This window comes from Amblyomma mixtum, chromosome 2, assembly GCF_055824585.1.
Source record: "Amblyomma mixtum isolate Tamu chromosome 2, ASM5582458v1, whole genome shotgun sequence".
NCBI lineage: Eukaryota > Metazoa > Arthropoda > Arachnida > Ixodida > Ixodidae > Amblyomma > Amblyomma mixtum.
In genome coordinates, this window is record NC_143013.1 from 292,143,875 (window position 1) to 292,164,477 (window position 20,603).

Genomic DNA, 20,603 nt, shown 5'->3' on the forward strand with positions numbered 1-20,603 from the left:
GTCCATGTTTCGACTTGTTTCTAATCACTGATCAGACTGCTCACTAAATTGGCCACATTCTCAACCACAGATAAACTGCACAGCTAAGCCAAGGTAAAAGGCACTCCAGCAGAAAAGCCACCACCTTACTTTGAGACAGCTGCAATAACACAACCGACAATTGACCTTAAAACATGCCTCACAATAATGCTGCTCAGTAATACCTGATTAATGGCACTCGACAAACCAGATCTTGACCATGTTTACGACTTCACACGCAAGCAGCCATTAGAGGCATGCAAGTCAGATCAGCAATAAATTCTGCCTGTGCCAACTACCAAGCAATGTGGGTGGAATGACAAAGCCACACAAAAAGGTAGGCAGAGGAAGGCCAAGCCATACTCACAGTCACTGCGGAGCACAATGACAGCAGACAAGCACTGCTTGCCACAATATCATGACTTGCAACTATCACTGCTATGCTTTCAGTGCCTTTTCCAAGGTGCATCAACAAGACACAGCTTCACTCAGCATCAGTGCGAAGCAGTCATGCGCTGTGCAGGTCCTCATTGACAGCTGCAGTGCTCCCCTGGCTATGCCAACAATAGCGCACCCCTCAAAAAGCTGTCAGCAGCTAACCAATTTCACAACCCGCGCATGGTCAACCAATACCAGGTGTATGCGGGCAAGCATCCCACCATGCATGGCTATGGATCACATCTGACGAACAAGCCCATTGTAAGATAAGAAAGAGCTTACTTTGCATTCTGCGAGTAGCAAACCCTTTGCAAAACAGAGTTGATTAACTCAGCTGAAGCGCTCCACATGCATGCACCCACTGAATGTTCTAGCTTGCTATGCTCAAAGGGTGGTTCCTAGCCTATTCTGATGCTGTTCCCAATATGAAACAAAGCCCTTTCGAAGCAAGGGCCGGGCTCGGGCCTTGCTTTGGCCCCTGTCATTAATGCTACTGACCGGACAGGTATATTTGCAGGGTTTGTTACTGGCCAAATGCACTGCATGTTTGAGAGGACAGTGCAGAACGCACAGACTGACTGCAGAGAGACAAACCGCACACACCCTTTTGGTGCTTCAGAACAGCATCCCTCTACTGTGCTGCCCACGGCGCCAAGCTGAGAGGCGACTGAATGCACAGCAGCCATGGTCACAAGCACCCTGACACAACGACTGACGCGGTGCCCAGCCAGGAGGAGACTGCCCCCTACTCACCCTGGTGGTGCACGAAGTGTGCGGTGGCCAGCTGTGGGGGCACCATGGGGCTGTGTGGCAGCAGGTGGGGTGGCGTGTTGGCCCCCGAGTGGGGCACCAGCACCAGGTTGGGCTGGGGAGGGGGGGGCCCCGTGCCTCCGGGGGGCGGTGGCGGGTGGTACACAACCGGGGGCGTGCCTGCCTGGCCTGCCCCGCCCACCGGGGTGCTGGCCCCCGGTGTCGGCGGGCTCGAGTGCGGCGCTGCCCCCTGGCCTGCCCCCGCACCCTGCCCTTGCAGCACTGCACGCGCACGGGGAAAAAGAAAAAAAAAAAGCAGCTGGAAATCCGAGCGCAAAAAGACACGTGGACTGGAGCGTTTTCTTAAAGGTGCAGTGAAGAGGAATCTGAACTCCTCTTTTTGCCGCGAGAACTCAATCTACACATTCCGAGCATGCTTAGAAACTTCTAGTATTTATTGCCCTGTGTGGCCGATTTCCCTAATTAAATCGGATTAACATCCGGCTCCCGCCTTTTTATTTTTTGAATTCTCCCCGTACGGTGGGCGGAGTCGACCAACGCGTGGAGTGCCTTTCAGCCAGCTCCGTGGGGGCTTTGCTTTCGCTTTATTTTGTTATTTAGGTTTCCGTGAATAAATAGTTTCAATAGCAGATAATACAGCCGCAAAATAAGCCCACAGAAATAAAAATACACGCGGGCTATTTGCTACTGGCAGATTTGCGATGGCAGAGCGGCAAACGGCCACGGGACTGGCTGAAAAACACTCCACGCGCTGGTCGACTCCGCCCACCGTACGGGGAGAATTCAAAAAAGAAAAGGCGGGAACCCGACTTTAATTCGATTTAATGAAGGAAATCGGCCACACAGGGCAATAAATTGCAGCTTCTAAGAATGCTCGGAACGTGTAGATCGAGTTCCCGCGGCAAAAAGATGAGTTAAGATTCCTCTTCACTGCACCTTTAATAGCTAAAAAACCAGCCGTACTCCCCAGATTTTACAATGCAGCAAATTTTTGGTCACCTGTGACTGTCAGAAGTGAAAAGCAAGTGTCCCGACTTGATGCCAGGACTGTGTGCATACATTTGTCAGCATTCAAAATTCATGCACAAGAGCAGACGCACTGCGAAAGTCATAATCTGGGTGTTTCCACAAGAGACTGAATGCGCATGTCCGGTCAACATCTTTTAAACAAAAGAAAAAAATGCACATAATGCTGACGGGGCACCCAGAAAAGTATATCGAAACTTACTTCGTCGAGAGAAAAAAAAAAATCGCCAAGTCCGCTTGGTGCACGCGCCCATTTAATGTATTTTGCAAAACTTAGTTTTGACTTCTAAAGAATGGAACCCTTTCTAGACAGCAAAACAAATATTTTTCTCTCAACACATCCAATACTAGAAACTCAGGTGATGTCATTATGCTGGTAATGCTCTTGCTTATTTTAGTTTATCAAGCCACTGTTCTTCATGACAAAAAACGCACTTGATTACGAGCAAAGCGTTCACTGCATGGGGTAATAATTCGTGGCGACACACCGTATGATGGTTTCGCGCTGAACTTCTTTTCCTTATCACATCACTCAGGTTCCAAGAAAATTTTTCCCATCACCCATAAGTGGCTTGCAAGACTAGCCACTAGCAGGAGGCACTAATGGTACGAGACTTCAAAGTTCCAACCTATTTTACGAGCAAAACTAGTTTTCTAGCACGGTTTCAGCGAAGAAGGTACCGATGCCTACTTTGCATCACCCACGCATTGAAACCACTGTCTGATACATGCGGAGGGTGCTCTAGGGTGCGTCTCTCACTCATTGCAAGTCTGAGCACCTCGGAAAAAAATCTCACTAGGTGCCACTGTGCAGCGCTCATTGGGTCCATGTATTTTATCCATATATGTCCATATATGTGTTTTTTTTTTAGGAACACTAAAAAAGTGGGGTACTACTAATGCAGTCTTATTTGTCTGATAATGTGAGGTGACTGAACACTGAAGTTGCTGCAATCAAGCAACACGGCTGAAACCCGCCGCAGCAGCAGGCGACTGTCATCGCCATCGTACATTGCGCAGTGAGTAACATCGCTTCATGTGGTTACTGTTTTAACCATCTAAGGCATTAAAATTTCAAAATTATGCGTATAAAAGAGGCCATCTTCTGAAACTCTTCAAAGCTAGCATTTTAAAATTAAGCCAATTGAAATTATGCCGGAAACACCATGGGCACGAAGACAAACAAACGAAGAAACAGGAGCGTCCGTACCATTCCCACGTTCCGTGGACTGCAGGCCAGCTGCTCGCTCATAGTACGTAGACACTAAAAAACCATCTGAAAAATTCCCTAATATCATAAGTGATAACACTCGACCATGAGAGAATGCGCACACTGGCTATTCGCAGCTAAGTGCCACAGCATCAGAAAGTATTGCCAGAGAGACACTCTGCAGCCTCTTGGATGTAAATGGTAATTCGGAATCAACGGTGAAGAGTTGTCTGCAGCTCCGTGGCCCGAGGTGCAACACAACTACCAAAGAAAGGAAAGATTTACCAAAGCGAGCGCCGCAGGCATAGACATCATTAATTTGAAAAATTCTCCAACTGCACAGCTGCGTCCAGCCCAAAGAGAAGCATTACTGAAATCTAATCTAATCCAAGCAGTGTCTTGGACCAACTGCTTCCAAGAAGAGCGAGAAAATTTTGTTGAAAGGTGACAGAACTTTAAAGGGGCTTCGGTGGGGCCTGAGTCCCGTAGGCTTCTGTTCCCCGCGTAGTTGCAATACGAGCGCTCCACGCCCAAACTTGTGTCTGAAATTAGGAAGATGTCCTTCTCATGTCCTCAACAATTTACATGAAAGCCCTCGTGCTTAGTGAATATAAATGGATTACTTTACTGATTAAACACCATTCTACATCCACTGACACAGCTTGGTCGTTATACATAGCAGCCAGAAGCATCCGCTTTTTAGTAAAGCAGAAATCTGCAAATAGTGGTCACATCGATATTACATCATGTTTTTTGAAGCACATTTTAGGGCAAGCTGTGGAGCTTTATTTCTGAAACTCGAAAATCGAAGACAGCCTTCTTAAAAAAAAAAATCATTCAAAATTCAACACCTTAGGGGATTCACTCGTAACACAGTCGATATACCCATACTAATTTGACATGCCCTTGGCCTAACTGCTCGTTTGTACGAGCTCAAATTTTGCACAAAGGTGGCATTTAGCAGTCAGTTTTGTTTTATACTTTGTTTGGGTGGGGTACTTGTCTAATTCGGTCAGAATTAACAGCAAATCTTCAGAATTAATCAGGAATCTTCATCGTCTGCAGTGAGTGCTGACCAACCAAAATAGCCAGCTTTCACCAGCTTTCACATCAGTGGTACTGGTAGTGCCATCTGCGCCCACCAGAGGAAAAGATCTTTATACCGCTAAGGCGCTATGTGGAAAAACATAACGGGGACAGAACAGCTGCATCTGTTTGGTTTGAAAGTGCTTTCTCGACTACTGCGTCAAAACTGGGGGCAGAAAACATTGTTTTCACGCAACTGTGCCCCTCCTTGCACCTCATGTTGCTCCCATGCGTTTATCAGCAGCCTCCCGGCATTGTAGAGCCCTCGTTCGTCCGGAGGGCGTGTGATGGCGCTACCAGCACCAATGCTGCGAAAGCTTGTTGTTTTGGTTTGCTGTCGCCACAGATGATGGAGATTGCAGATTAATTTTGATCAGATCAGCCATGTTTCACATTTTTTTTTGCTACAAAATAAGCACCGTGCAAGAAAAAACAAACAAACAAAACAACCGTCCAATTTATAGCACATGAAAGTCAAGATAAAAATATCTGAATTGCTGGCTACAAAGATTCTATATTATAGTGTCCGAAATTCTGATTTTTTTTTTTCAAATCCGGAAAAAAGGACTGTGTACCAACCAGACTTCATTATTTTTTTGCGAAGGTTATTATTTTTAGAAAATAAGTTTCGATATGCCTTTCTGGGTGGCACTGTCACCATTGTATACATACATTTTAGCTGGTATATTAAAAACATCGACCGGACATGCGTGTTCAATCTCTCACTGAAATGGTCTTCAGCAAGTGGCCAATAACACAGTTGATATGCACATTCAGCATGCACTTTTACAGCACAGGCTGAAGAAGCAACACAGATCTCTTTATTCCACATTACTGAGACTGTTGTGATCTGTTAACTAAAGCGCAGGGGTTCTCACTGTTTTTATAGCCTCGAGAAACACAACACTTTCAAAACTTGCTGAGGAATCCCAACGTATCCTGGATTTCGGTTCTTCCTGCCTGACATGCATACCGCTGCCTGAAGAGGTTTCCAGAGTCCCTACTATAGCATACTGGCCGTTGCCTAAAAGAGCACACTTATTTAAAAACTAACGTCACTGATCAAGCCACTTACCTCTGTATATGCATTACTGAGCATAAAATGGATTTGCAAGTAGCAATGCGTTCTCTACAGTTGCTTGCAAAATCCCATCAAAGCCAAACTGCTGTTCTATACTGCCATAGGATTTTCCTCCTCAAGCTGTCAGCTTGTCTGTGCTCCCATTGTGCGCAGCAGAGCCATCTGCAACCAGTGGCCTTTGTCTCATGGCACACACTGGAAGGAGCATAACTTGCGCAGAAACCTGAAGTGACGCTCATACTGGCGGTTTTTCTTTGCTGCCACTGCCCCTGCTCGAGATTTGTGTCGAAGAGAAAGTCAAGGGACAAGCACAACCACAGAAGGAGGACACTCACTGTAGACCTGTGTGGGAAGGTGTGTGGCGTCACCGTAGGAGGCTGTGTGCGTTGCGGCCACCATGCCCATGGGCTGGGGGGACATGACCCGGTGGCCCATCATGGGGTACATCTGCGCCAGCGGCCCAAAACACTGAGCCTGTTCCCACGGGGGGGTCGTGAGAGAGAGAGAAAAAGAGAGAACAGGAGGAGCCACCGCTCTCATATCGCAAACACACACACGCACCCACACACACCCACTCGCACAGCATGCTGGGTCACACACCACTCCGCAATAGGGGAGAGGGGGACAGAACAGCAAAAGAGGCCACAGCATTATTCAAATACGCAAAGGGTGAAATGTGGATATACTTTCTCATGTATGCTAACACAGGAGAAGAAGAATGGCAAGCACAACCACACCTGGATATTGAAACACTGCTTGCTACTCCACAATGAGCAGCGCCAAATGGTCTGGACAGCACTCCGCCACCTTCGTCTTTTCATTTTGGGCCCTCTGCATGATGGGTGCAGTGCAGACTCTGCAGCGGTGGGTTTGCTTGTGCGCCTGAACTTAAACCCAACCAGTGCATTCATCCATGCCGTGCGGACGGTGGTACATCAAACGTAGTCCATGAAAGCGTTCGCCACCCATTGACTGACCCCTTCCTCCATTATATTGCCCATTAAAAGCTGAAGTAGAGTAATTTTTCCAGGTGAACTTCGATTTTTTGGACTGCCCGATCTTTCAGACATTCTCGCAAGTCCCTAGAGAGCCTGATAAAATGGCCAGCGGCTATACGGAAGCCGGCTATTTAGTACACATGAACAGCTGTGCACGTAAAAACCATTTTCCAGGGTTCTAGAGAGGATGCAGTGAAAAGAGCCCACATGCTTGAGCTCTGCTAGGTTTGCGAGATACATGCACAGCTATTCTAACATCAAACTTTTCCTTTACTCTCTGACCTCCACTGCTCAACGGAAGCAAAACCGCAAGTAGCCTGAATCATTTTCTTGCACTATTAAAAAAAATGCAGACAAGCTATAAAGTTCTTCCCCGCAAGTGAGCAAAAGTGTCAACAGACCATTAAATAAATTTGGGTGACAAACCTCTCCACTTTCCGGCGTGTCCTTGCTTATCAGCAATGCGCCTAAAACCATGCTGCGCGGTGAAGGCAAATGGACCTCATGTGAGCCAATGACAAGTTAGCGTGTGTCAGCCCAAACTTTGAGCCACATGCATCCACACATGCCATCATCACCCCTTAAAGAAGCCCCGTTTAACTTGAGGCAGAGGCATGAGAGGAAGAGACGCACCTGCTGGTAGGCCACGGTTGCCTGCTGGGGCCCTGACGGGTGCATCATGCCCTGAGCTGGTGTGTACTGCACCATCAGCTGGGGGGCATTGGGCAGGCCGGCAGGTGCCAGGATGGGCTGGCCCGTTGCTGCGGCCACGTGCATAGATGCTGGCAGGTCGTGCCTTGTCTGGACCAGGGGCATGGCCTTGCGGAAGCGTGGTCCCTGTCCGGGTGCGAACTGTGCCACGCTGACCGGGGTGGCGGGCATCAGGTACTGGGGTGCCATGGTGATGATGTGCTGCCCGGGCATCAGCTGCTGGGGGGGTGCCTGGCCCATCCCCGTGGGGGGGCCCCCCACCAGGGGGCTAGAGCTTAGCCGCACACCCCCAGCGGCTGCACCACCACTGCCATTGGGTGGACTCGTCAGGGGCAGCAGCGTGCGCTGCATGCAAAGCAACACAATCGTTACTGCTACTCCAAACACACCAGCTGCACAGCTAAAACTGAAATCTGTGCGTCATGCATAATCTTCAAGGGTAGGTACGGGTCGAAAAATGGCGATTTTCATCTTAAAAATCAGGTTTGTGTTTTTGACTGTTCAAGCAGCTTCGATTCCTTCCTCCTTCACATCAAAAATCAAGGAAGTTGTACACCTTTCATACTCAGCCATATGACTGTACTTAGCTGGACACTAACTTCAGTTGACGCCCCGTGAATACTGTATTTACTTGATTCTAAGCACCCCTTTTTCACGATCACGATGCCCAAAGTGAGAGGGGGTGCTTAGATTCGAAAAATCTAAACTGACCCCCCCCCCCCCCCCTCCCAAGTGCACTTGGCGGCCTCGGCAACGCTCTCTTCCGCGCAAAAAAGGGGGTGCTTAGATTCGCATGCAAAGTTTTTTTTTCAGAATTTTTTTTTTTTCCGAAAATAGAAGGGGTGCTTAGATTCGGGGGGTGCTTAGAATCGCGAAAATACGGTAGTTCCTTTAATTAAAGACTGTGGCAACATGTGCGGGGTTTGCACCCACCGGAGTGAAGGCCTTTGCAGTAGGGTTGAACACGAACTCCTTGGCGTTGGGGTTGAGGTTGGACTTCTTGACCAGTCGGTCCGTTTCTTCCTTGGCAGTGGCTGCTTCGTCCAACTCCGTGCGCTTGCTCTCCAGCTCCTCCTCCGTCCCGGCAGCGCTGGTCGCCTCCTTGCACTCCTTGCCGTCATCCAGCTGCACACAGCGCAACAAGGAGAAGAACTCGGTTACACAGCTGAACTGATGCGTCGGGACTAGATTGCAATGCTGACCATAGAAGTAAACAGGGCTGAACGGATGACAGGGGCATGCGAGCCTCTGCAGCTTGACGCAGCAAATATTAAATAAAAAATAGCACAATATTTTTCAAGTCCATTCTTTCAGTTTCAGTTCTGTACAAACGTCACGCTCATATGAAATTGTGGCACCAATACTTGGCATTTCAAATTACACAAAGACGTCGCCTTTTCTTCCCCCCGTCAAATGCTACTAAACATGCATAGCAACCACTGTTAGCACCCCAGTTCAGAGCTCATACTGAATAATGAATATTTAATGCTCAAGACCACCACACAGAAAAAATGAACGCCAAACTTTGCAAAGCTCTGAACACTTTAGCCCAGACGCAGAGAGGGAGGGCAAATGTATCCTGCAAATAATTGCAAGAAAACTGAACCAAGATTGACCTATTTCATTTTCGTCAGCAAACAAGAAACAAGAAAAAATAAACATCGACAAAAACTATTCCAGGACCACTTCATTACCCTGGTAGGAACTACCACAGCAGACAGGTGGTTATCCGCACACACGGTTCACTGTTCAATCTTGACTTGGCACAATCTGCACAAGCATCAGACGCAGACAACACACCTTGATGCTGGTGCTGAACTTCTTGAACTCCTCGATCTCCTGGACCCGGCCCTTCTGGAGGGGAGGAGGTGGCACCCCCTTGCGGTCCGCCAGCCCCTTGTCCACAGTGGGCGGCGGCTCTTCAGACACAGGCGCCGCTGCAGCGGGGGAAGCAGCGGCATCCTCGGACGCCTCACACAGCCCTGGACTCACTGGGCTCTCTTTCTCCAACTTGGGGGCTGAGGCAGGTACAATAATAAACAGCGTTCGCATGTGCCAAAGAAGCTAAAACCCAAGCGAAGAGGTGTGCTGCCCTGGACAGCCGTGAGGCTAACCACTGCTGCCCACTCACACACCATTACAGAACTGATTCAATCTCTCTTTCGCAAAGGAAATTACAACTGACCACACTGAACTTAATGCACTGGGTGCACTATCTTTAGTTGAACGAATCAAGAGAAGCCACGCAACTAATGCCCTCGTTGCTGGAAGCCAATGCCTGGAAGGTCCTGTCACAAGCAAGCAACAGCACCACCAACAGCAATGGCTGCCCAAATATGCAACCCAAGCTTTTTGCAACACCTTTTACAACTTGTACTGTATTGTACTGGGTTTTATGGTGCATAAGCAACTCAGACCACCATTCACTAAACACACGGTATAATTTCTTTCAAAAACTGGGCGCCCTCAGTGACAGTCCTTGTCAGGACAAGGACTCGGAGGAGCCCAACAAATCAAATAAAGACCTCAGCCTTCTTCTCAAGCCTGAGAAAATGAATGAGGTGCATCACGAAATGCGTGCCTGCAACTTTGTGCAGGCGAAGGAAATACGAGCAGCACACAACTGACCACCGTTGAGCCGCGGAGAGGTGTCTGGCTCGGGGAAGGCGGCTGTCGTGTGCGGGGGCCCGTGCTTGGCTGGATGGTGTGGCTTGGGTGGCGGTCCGCCGGAAGACGAGGAGGAGGAAGACGGGCTGCCCAGGCCACTCTTGAAGGCGGGCAGGCCCCCGCGGGGCAGGCCACCGCCCGCAGCCGCCGCCACTGCTGGGGGCGGCGTGCCACGCAGGGGCTTGGGACCACCTGGGGCCTTCCGCCGCACATACCTGCACAACGTGCAAGGCGTTAGCAGGGCCTGGAAAATAGAGGACGATAAGAGTGCCCTGCCTGCACCACCTGAGGCACAGCAGGCCAGCCAACATGAATGAATCACCTGCCCATTCTAACAATGTCAAGAGTAGATTAAGCACAACGTCTCCAGTCGTGGCGGCCCCAACACAGAGAGCGCGAGCAGCCTCAAGATAGCACTAAATTGCACACCACACCAGTGCACCACATTACCTAGGTGTTGGAGTTTTCGGCGTTTATTTCAAAGCACAATTTCTGGACGTTTTTTATTTTCTGCTGATATTTTCTACGGGGGAATTACCAGTTGTTTTTCATTCACCCAATGCGGTGTCCCCGTGAGATCAAAGGTCAGTTTACCTTGGCCTTTTTGTCAGCACAAGCAGTTGAAATTATGACCCGTCAAGCAAAAACAAGAGTAAGTTCACCTCTAAACACTGGGTTGTCGCGTCAACATTAACGTTTTCTACTGGGTTCAACAAAAGGGCGAGGCATCACACAGTCTGCATCTTACGGCAGCGATGGAACTTCGACTGAACTGATGCAGTGGTCAGAACATCAAACTTTTTCATGATGGTTGGGGATACAGTCAAGCCCACTTATAACTATACTGGTTATAACAATATATCGGATATAACAATGCTCAGTTGTGGCACCATCAGCTTTGCCATGTGTTCTATGGTAAAATAAACTGCTTATAGCAATGCTGTCAAGGCACATTATTGGTTATAACTATTAAATCCGGTAATTTAGTGTCAACTATTACAGAAAAAAATAAGGAAATGCTACAACCACACCAGCAAAACCAGGCTTACAACACAAAAGTGTGCATGTGTGGGGCCGACCAATGGACTAAGCTGGCGCAGCAACGCCACGAAAGCAAAAGAGGCAGGTGTCATCGCGTCAGGAGAGCTGCTGCATTGGCTACGCACGCCACGCATACCCCCAATCAGTCGGTGCAGTGCACGTGCGTGTAGCCAGCGCAGTTTTTCTCTTGTCAGCTGTCACCGCACCCTTAGTTCTGCATGCTTCTTGAATCTCCCATAAGAATAGCTTCCAAAAAGCAGGCTTGATTCCTGTGACGTGGAGGTGCGCGAAGCTCCCGGTGGCGCAGTGATGGCGGTGCTTTGGTCTCCCGGTGGCGCAGTGATGGCGGTGCTTTGGTCATCGGTGAACGGTGAACATTGTTCCGGTTCCCTGAAGTTCGATTTAACGAGCTTTTACAGGCATTAGAACAATCAAACCCCTCCGGGTATTTACTGCCAATAAATGCTCTGAAGTTGTCATCCTTTCTTTTTTTTTCGGCACAACCCTGTTATAACAATTATTGGTTATAACAATGGTATTTCCATGGCACTTGAATATTGTTATAAGTGGGCTTGACTGTATTTTCTTTTCAGTGCCTTCTAGTGCAATGGGAAAGCCTATTCAACCAAGTAACTGCCTCAAGCAGGTGATGACAGTGAAGAAAAAGCGCTTCACTAGCAGACGGAGAGGAGATGGGAGCCTTATGGTCTGCAGAGACATGCAAGGTAGTGGAGCAATGCCTCAAAACGCACAACTGTTCCAATCCAAAGGCACTGACGTCTTATAGCACCCCCGACTTCCATACCTTTAAATTTTCTCCCTTGACTGGGTGTCTCCACACACAATAGCCAGATAGCTAATATGTACATGTCGAGGATACTGGCATTTTTCAGTTAAAACTAGGGGTGTGTGAATGTCTGACACTTTAAACAGTTTTCAAATAGTATCTGATCTTCCAATCGATATCAAAGGTCCGTTACCTTCCCTATTCAAACTATTCAAACCTCCTAGACGTTCAGAAATTGCCGATATCTTGTTAATTTAAACACGCAGTGAAACATCACAACATCCCTAAATGGCACTATCTTGTACTTGTCACACAAGTTAAGGGGGGACAATAGTCTTGAAAAGAAAATTTTATTAATTTAGTCATAGTTATGAAATTTTCAGTGCACATGTATTTTTGTGCGCTGATTCTAGATATGTCATTTAATTTCATGTAAAACAATTCCTTGAGCACTTATGCACTTTTTATGCTAGTATTTTGCGGAGAGTTTTGAAGAAAATTTGCTGCAGGAAACTCGCTGAAATGCATGCCATTGGCTTCTCTTGAGACCAAGGAATACAATAAGGGCAAAATTGTCATCCTGGCTCTCATAGAACTTGAGTAATAGGGTACTGAAGCTGCCACTTCAGAAACAGGAATACACACTTTCCTTCTCATTTCTGAAGCGACAACTTCAAAACTCTATAACTTAAGTTCTATGATAGGCAGGAAGACAATTTCACCCTTATTGTATTCCTTGGTGTCAGGAGAACCCAATGGCATACCTTTCAGCGAGTTTCCCACAGCAAATTTTCTTCAAAACTCTCCGCAAAATACTAGCATAGAAAGTTACATAAGTGCTCAAGAAATTGTTTGACATGAAATTAAATGACATATTTAGAATCAGCACACAAAAATACATATTCCCTGAAGATTTCGTAACTGTGACTTCATTAATAAAATTTTTTTTTTCAAGACCAGTGTTCCCCCTTAACTAGCCCTTTCCTCAATGAATCGACTACCAGCACGCGGCAAAAGTCTGCATGCAGTAATGCTAAGCCCTAGAGAGGCGCTGCTGCATGCTCGCGCTTCGAAAGTGCAGCACCACGTGACACGTCAGTGCTTCTAGCCACGATGCAGTCAACAGCTGGCTGTGAACCTGACTGGCAGCAATCTTTGGTTACATGATTGCTTTGGTTACATGGCGAACTACTTTTTTGGGCATGAATTTACCCAGCGCGAGCAGGTGCGCTAGCTTTGGCAGCGTTGACTGCTATGTGTGAAACAGAGTATAGGGGCCTTACACATCATTAATCACTGCTTTCCGTCTCCCGTTTCCATTTCTCATGCAGGCAGAATCGGCAGCGCAAATGCTGGAAAGGTTCTTGCAGTAAACTTGAGGTTCAGAACTGCACAACCCCTCAAGTATGAGTAACACCATTCGCAGAAAATGGCTGCGATGAATGAGTGGCTATTCCCAATGTATTTTACAAGCAGAAAGACTGATTGCACGACAATCTTTTTTTCCTTTCCTTTCACTTGCAGTACTCCGTAAAATACATTCGTATCTGTTGCTTACTCTTCTGCAATAAAGTTAGTGCTCATAGTACACCATTCTGCTTATTCTCTGTAAATGGAGCCCAATTTGCTGGTCTCCTGCGGTTCCGAAAATAGTGCTTTTTCGAGTCATTCATTGTGAACTAATTCAAAGAACCGTGAAAAGGCCAGAAAGGTCGATGGAGACACGGCACAATGTGAAAGCCGGAGGTAGTCTTTGCCACAGCAACAAATTGGTCCTGGCCAATGGTGGCCTTGCTAGAGCACCATGCGATTTAAAGGTCCAGTAGTAACACATGAAACAGGCGCCAAAAACAAGTCAGGGTTCGTACAAGCTATACAGAAAAAAATTCAAGGATATTCAAGGACTTTCAAGGCCCTTCTAGGAGGTTTTCAAGGACTTGCTACGAAGCTGTATTTCGTAGTTTCGAAACACAAAAGTATTTTCAAAAAATAAATATCTTTATTGCACTCAATGTAAAATAACATATCTGTCAAGACACACCAAGGAAAGTTCAAGAGACCTCCTGAAGCTTTGTCTCAATCTCTTTGTTCAGGTTTAACAATTGCTCAGCCTTAGCCTTTGCTGCTTTTCTCATAGAATTTGATTTGATTATGTAAGTGAGGTCATTGGCTGCTACCGCCTTTTCAGCATAGTCGTCTGCTGATGCAGTCAGATCGCTAATAGGTGCTTCCAGTATCTTCCTTTTTTTATTGAGGCTGTCAAGCTGGTCCTCAGCACAGCGCTTTTTTGACTGCTTGACACGTTCTTGTTCCAGCCTTTTCTGGGCTTCCAAGTAAGCACTATAATGATGCCTTGCAGCTGATACCGCCTTCCTCAAATCTTTTGTGATGACAATGTTAAAGATACCACCTGCTTTTTCCACTGCATCGCACACAATTCGTTGCGAGATGTAAGAGAGGCCTTTCAAGTTCTCTACAGAGATCTGTCGGTTTATGCTAAAGCCTCTCTCAACAGTTGCCTGACCATGGCTTAGCACAAGCGAAGATTTTACAACTTTCCACAGCTCTGCATAAGAAGCATTGAACTGCAGAAGTTCACTAAAAAAGGTGTCCAGACTGGTGGCTTTCTCGAAAAGTCGCAGTTGATGTTTTTCTTGCAACAGCTCCGTGTACTCTGCAAGTACAGAGTCTCGATGCTGATCTGTCAGCCTCCCTGCCGCAATGAGTGCTTCCAACTCTTTCTTGAGGCCTGCCAGGCACTCATTAGGACTGCAGCACATTTGTCGAGGGTCAAGCGAGGAAAGGCCTCTAACCACTGGGAACCTCAAGGGGCTCTTCTCAAGGACCTTCTTCGTCACTGCGACTAGGAACTGCTTACACTCCATCTTGAACTGAAATATATCCTTTGCACTTGCATTGCTCTTCTTCAGGATTTGTTCGACTGTGTGACCAACATCCACTTTTTCCAATGGTGTATGATTCTTTGGGTCCTCTATATCAATTTGCAGCATGCCAGTGATCCCCGTTGCTGAAGACAATGTAGAACACTTGATAAATTTTGTCATTAACTTTCTGACTATCGTCTCCAAGTCTCTTGCCAGAAGAAATAACATCGGTTTGTCAGTTTGGAATTCCATTAGGAATGGCTTCAGTGTGGCAGCAACACTAAGAGCAAAATTCAGCTTTGCCACTACTAATGTGTCCTGAATGAATTCAACAATGTTCTGAAAAGACACACACTTTGGCAGACTCACTTGCTTCTTCCTTGCGGATTCCACAAACTTCTTCACATCACTCCAGAGTTCCAGAGCTCTTTCGATGACAGCCACATTCTCAACCCATCGATGGGCAACATATTTCAGAGGAAATACTGCCTTCCCAGTGAGTGCTGAAAAATCATGCCTCCTTGCAGGGGCATCCTCAAACAGTGCACTCAGACTGGACAAAAGGGTGTCGAGTCCCCACTTGCTCGCTATGACGCCTGCCTTGTAAGCATTGTGCACAGTGCGGAGGCTGCAAGTACCCAAGTCAAGACAGTGGACTTGAAAGTTCTCCTGCAGGTGAGATTGCAGCATCTTGAAGAACTTCAGGTTCACGTTGGGTCCGTCCATTGAGATTTGAAGAATCTTCGCCAGTGGCAACGGTTCTAGTGCACTCAAAAGTTGGTCTTTAATATCCTCAGCCGTTGCGTCCCCCATGAAAACAGATGTGTAGTACTTCGTTACCACCTTTCTGGACGCGTCCCAAAATCTTATGTGCACATCCATTTGCTTCTCTTGAAGGCATTCGTTAGCAGACTCATCAAAAAGTACGACATAGTTCTCGCACCGCTCTATATCTCGTTGCAGCGATGACAGAAAAAAAGGTCTGAGGCCGTGGCAGGTTATGTAAGCACATTTCTTCTCGCCACATGAGAAGCCTTTAGCGATCTCGCTATCAGGAAACATGCATTTAAACAACTCGCCTATTTCCGATGACGATCTGTAGGAACAGTGGGATGTGACTAACTTCAGCGTCCATAAAATCCGCATCTGTCACCAGCTCGTTTACCTTGCACGCGATATTGACGTCAGACGACTGCGATGGAGTATCTACGGGTCGCGCGCTCGCGCTAGCGGAAAAATACTCGCGCACCGAACCTGCCGCTGCTCTCTTCATACAGGCGCTGTGCTTTGCACTCTTCATGTGGCTTTTCAGTGCGGACTCGCCCATAGTAACCAGGTCGAAGCACTTCCCGCAAGGCTTGCATTTTGCTCGATGTGGATTCGTAGCATCTGGTGCCACCCAATCCTTGTAGGCGCTGTTACTAAGCCACGCGCTCTGAAATTTGCACTTTCCGGGCATTTCTGCGGATCGCGGGATTGCTGCAGTCACATGCAGAGAACTGTCTGAACGCACGGCTGCACAGAGTAAACATCGGCGTACGCACGTGCAACGCAAAACCACGAGACGCCGTACCAACGGCCGGTGATGTCGATGGCGATACGGCCGTTCACTTTTGAACGGGCGATCACGCCACCTCAATGTGGCCAGCTGTCTAACGGGCTCCACCAAACTTGTTAAAATTTCAAGAAATTTCGTGTAACGGTCAGTAGAAAACTATGCGCTGAGAAAATAATCATTTTCCCACTTTATGCACGGGTTTCGCACCGATTTTTCTTTGTGTATATCGCGATTTCCATCTCGCACAGGAAATTTCAAGGACTTTCAAGGGTTAAAAAAAAATTAAGCACTTTCAAGGGCCTTGAAAACGCAATTTTGAAATTCAAGGGTTTTCAAGGGTTTCAAGGACCTGTGCGCACCCTGCAAGTTCTTTCCACTATTTTCAGCCGAAATACGAAACTGCGGGAGATGATGTCTGCAAAAAAAAAAAAAACAGTTACTCAACCTCTCCGAGCAAGCGACAACGATGGGTGATGCCACACACTCGAGATGCCGACGCTCGAAAATTGCACTAAGTATCACTTTCTCAAGCCACCGTGGCTGAATAAAATGGCATTTTTTACTAAGTTGAAAAAGCAAAAAACTCGCTTTTTCGACGCACATCTAAATAATGCTGCAATAGATCCAGCTCCTCCAACCAAAACTACCATTCACACCGTTTCCTGCCAGCGCTTTTGTGCACAAAATAAATTTTTTAGCAGCCACTGCTGTTAAGGAGCTCAACAAAGCTGCCAAAAAAGAACAAACAAATAAAGGAAATGTGGCTTGCCTCGCGCCCTGTGGAGCGCAGTCAGCCGGAGGTCGCACCACTGCACTGAACTTGTCCTCCTCGTCACCATTCTCCACCTCTGTGCGCTTCTTGAAGACGGGGTTGCTCTCAATCTCCTGGGCAATCTTGGACGCCTTGGCTTCCTGCAGCTTGTACTCATCCGTGTTCTTTGGCTCCAGCTTGACCGTGTAGGCCGAGAGCGCACTGTCGTACGAGGTCGTCACTCCATACTTCTCGGCATTGGTCTTGAACATTTCATTGGCATCCCAGCCATTCTGCGAGGAAAATGAAAAAACAAAAGAGGGGGGGATAGATGTCAACAGAACGAAAGAAAAGAAAAACAAAGCGAGACAGAGAAACAGTGAAAAGCAACATAAACTTGGTTTAGAGCCCATAAACACTTGCTGTTGCACCAGCTTCGAAACCCAGTTACCTCCCTATGGCCAGTGCCGTAAGCCGAGCAGTAAGCTATTGACGGCACCTGCAACTTCAGCCTCCACGAGTTTCGCCCAATCAGAGTGCTAGTTTCTGACACATGAGCCCTCCGGGGACTTCAGCTGAAGTCATCAAAAGCTTCCGGGTGAACCGACAAAAGTCTTACCAATTTCACCATAAAAAGTGAGACCCACACCAATGTTAATAATTTTTGCTTTGCCCAGAGCAGCAAGGATTTGCTACAAAGGCATCTTCCGTATGACAGCTCTTTTAGACCTTCAAGCCTGCCGGGAACAACTTCAACCAACGTAACAAACTCATGGTGCACATCTACAATAAGGAAACTTATCCAAGCCCACTAAACAAAAACACTCAGAAAAGAGCAAGAAAAGTAATTAACATTCCAGTTCATCCTTTCCTTCCTTTGCCCAAGGGGAAAGAAGCGACATGAATGTGAGGGAAACTATTGCTTTGCTAATACCCTGTTGTTTGACTATGCAAAGTCAAAGCAACAATAAACACTGATTATAATTTTCCTCCCCAAACCACACACTTATTTTTTTTTAGAAAGCCCTCTTCTGCTGCTTCCTCCAACCTGCACATCCTAGAATATTAATACCAATAAAAATAAGACTACTGCATACGCAGTATGGTCTGTGCGCTGGAAACGTGCTCCTTACAACCCGTCTCATACCTCGCGTGGAAACTGGACAAGGGTGCGCGGTAATCACTAGCAGTGACAGAAAAAAAAGACTGACCGTGTCCTCTCCATCCAGCGGGGGATCATCGAGGCCCCCGATGCCGTCGGCGGTGCCGCCATCCATCCAAGGCTCGAGAGTGCGCTCACCGATCTGGCCATTAAACTTGCTGATGGCCGTGTCCGTGAAGGAGTCGCGCGTGGCAAAGTCCAAGTCCGCATTTGGTGCACACAGCGCCACCACATCCGACAACCGGAAAATCATTAGTTCAATGAGCCGCTGGTCCCGACCCAGCGACGTCAGCAGCCGCGACAGAGACGACGGTTCAGACTGTGCACTGGGCTCCACGGGATGAGCAGACTCCAACACTACCTCAAGCTGCGTGCCAGTAGCGACAGCAAAACATCAAGGCAATGCAACAGTACATGAACAGCGGACGGTACGATCATGAAACGTATACAGCTGTCATGCAAATATAATTTAACAGCACGCTGTATTGGCCAAGTTGGAAGTAGTTCACCTTGAAGATCAGCGCAAAACAGATGACACAGCACCCGTGCTGTCTTCTCTGTTTTGCGCTGGTCTTCAAGATGTCATGCAAAGGCTGACCTTGCTCCAAGTGGCATGGGGAAACATTTTAAAAGAGCACACTCCAGTCTTCCTCACAAACATCAGCAGAATCCAGAATGGCACTGCCCAACTGAACACAGAAAGCACAATGCCTCACACGTGCATGCCTGCATTAAATCAAACAGGCTAACCACTGAAGCAGACTTCCCACCTATGGAAATGATTTCAGAGTGACCTTTAGAAACACCCAACTATTAATTAGTGCACACTGCAGCACCCTACCACACAGTTATTACCTGGGCGTGCCATTTTCGTGTATCGATCTGCTACTACACCCAGCTTTCACATCACAATCTTCTGCTACATTGTGTTTCAGAATTTAATTTTTCTCTCTAATGGGAACGAGATGGCCTACTTATGAGATTGCTGATAGCTGCACCTGTGCCAGCCCCTTCGAACAGGGTCCTTAGGTGCCCAACATTTTTTTTTCTTACTAGGTCAAGGTTAAAGCAACACTTAAATGAGCAACAGAGGAATGCAAAGAGTGTCTACTTCAGGTCGCAGTAACCTCATGAGTAACTAAATCAGGCAGAAAAGAGAGAGAGAGAGAACAACCTAGTACGACTGTGCAACCTGCAAGTGGTGGCCAAGTGCCTCTAGGCCAACATTACAAACATGTATGGTTGGTGCAAGTAAGGCGCTAGGGTAACGACTGCACTTCAGGGAACGATGTCAGCCATAACAAGAAAGCAATTCTTCATACCCTTCTCAGTTAAGCTTCAAATGCAAATATGACAAATAGCAAATAAACGATTTGAGGTATGAAGACTGACACATACTATCGGAGACACAAGTACCCAGGACAAGATCGACATCAAAGGCACATAGCTTCGTTATCAGCCAGTGGTTACAGACCACACTTGTGGAGATAAAACTAGGCCTCGAACTCTGTAACGCATGCTTGTGAAATCATCTGACCAATAGCACACTTCGCACCTAAAAGCAATTATCCTCAGTTGCGCGTCCTGGAGAGTTTTGTCCCTAACAGTACAACTCAATTGCATAGTGATGCCTTCAAATCCCCACACAGCAACATTACTACACCTCTCCACACTCATAGGGTCAAACAACATGCGGATAAACTGTGGCTCTTTTCATTATAGCTGAAACTGCTTCCAGAAAGCTTTTGCGCTAGCAGATGCAGCAGCTCTCAAAACAACATGGTGTCTACACTCAACTGCAATGCAAGAGATTTCTCAAATTTCATCCAAGGAATTGGGCTAGAAGACAACGGAGCCAGGAAAATAGGAGCAAGCTGCCGCACATCAGCAAAACAAGCTTGCTACGCAGCATTTTGCAATCATAGGTGCACTCTGAACAAGCTAGGAGTAAGCTCAGCTGCATTCTGCTGATAAAAAAAAAATTATCTAAGAACTGAACAGACAAGAAACACAGGAACTCACGTCAGGAGAAACAGTCCGAAAAACGCCCTCGAAGATGTCACCGTCTTTAACTTGCACTTGTACAACATGGCCCTATACAGGAAGGAAAAGCAGCAACGGGCACCACTTTTAAGACTTTCACCCAGCAACTAAAACTGCCTTAAAATATTTTATATTATTAAGATAAGATTATACCATATGATATTAAACATTTCAGGCAACAAAACCACCCTTACGCATTAGCAATTAGATGTGCTATGTGCACTACAGAAGTAATTTGAAGCAGTGCTAAATATCTGGGAAATACATTTAAATTGGAATTTCTTTGGAGGAGAAATTCTTGAGGCCCGTGTACTGTGCGATGTCAGTGCACGTTAAAGAACCCCAGGTGGTCAAAATTTCCGGAGCCCTT

At 47.1% G+C, this 20,603-nt stretch overlaps 2 protein-coding genes across 14 annotated transcripts in view; both read right to left on the reverse strand.

The window, feature by feature from the left end:
• LOC149364471 (uncharacterized) overlaps positions 1-20,603 on the reverse strand; it is a 44,846-nt gene that overhangs the window by 13,051 nt on the left and 11,192 nt on the right. For 6 of the 13 annotated variants that reach the window (XM_089574428.1, XM_089574424.1, XM_089574422.1 and 3 more), the window contains 10 exons: positions 20,213-20,284; positions 18,240-18,557; positions 17,047-17,321; positions 9,968-10,221; positions 9,140-9,357; positions 8,273-8,464; positions 7,262-7,684; positions 5,966-6,104; positions 3,464-3,541; positions 1,210-1,488 (listed from right to left, as the gene is read on the reverse strand). In XM_089574428.1, the coding sequence (XP_089430554.1) occupies positions 1,210-1,488; positions 3,464-3,541; positions 5,966-6,104; positions 7,262-7,684; positions 8,273-8,464; positions 9,140-9,357; positions 9,968-10,221; positions 17,047-17,321; positions 18,240-18,557; positions 20,213-20,284 (2,248 nt within the window). The remainder of the gene's footprint in view (positions 1-1,209; positions 1,489-3,463; positions 3,542-5,965; positions 6,105-7,261; positions 7,685-8,272; positions 8,465-9,139; positions 9,358-9,967; positions 10,222-17,046; positions 17,322-18,239; positions 18,558-20,212; positions 20,285-20,603) is intronic. The other 7 variants (XM_089574435.1, XM_089574434.1, XM_089574425.1 and 4 more) reach the window with 6 other exon arrangements.
• Positions 13,688-15,796, reverse strand: LOC149364472 (uncharacterized). Its single transcript, XM_089574421.1, has one exon. It carries the CDS (start codon positions 15,779-15,781, stop codon positions 13,886-13,888), a length of 1,896 nt encoding a protein of 631 aa, XP_089430547.1. The 5' UTR covers positions 15,782-15,796; the 3' UTR covers positions 13,688-13,885.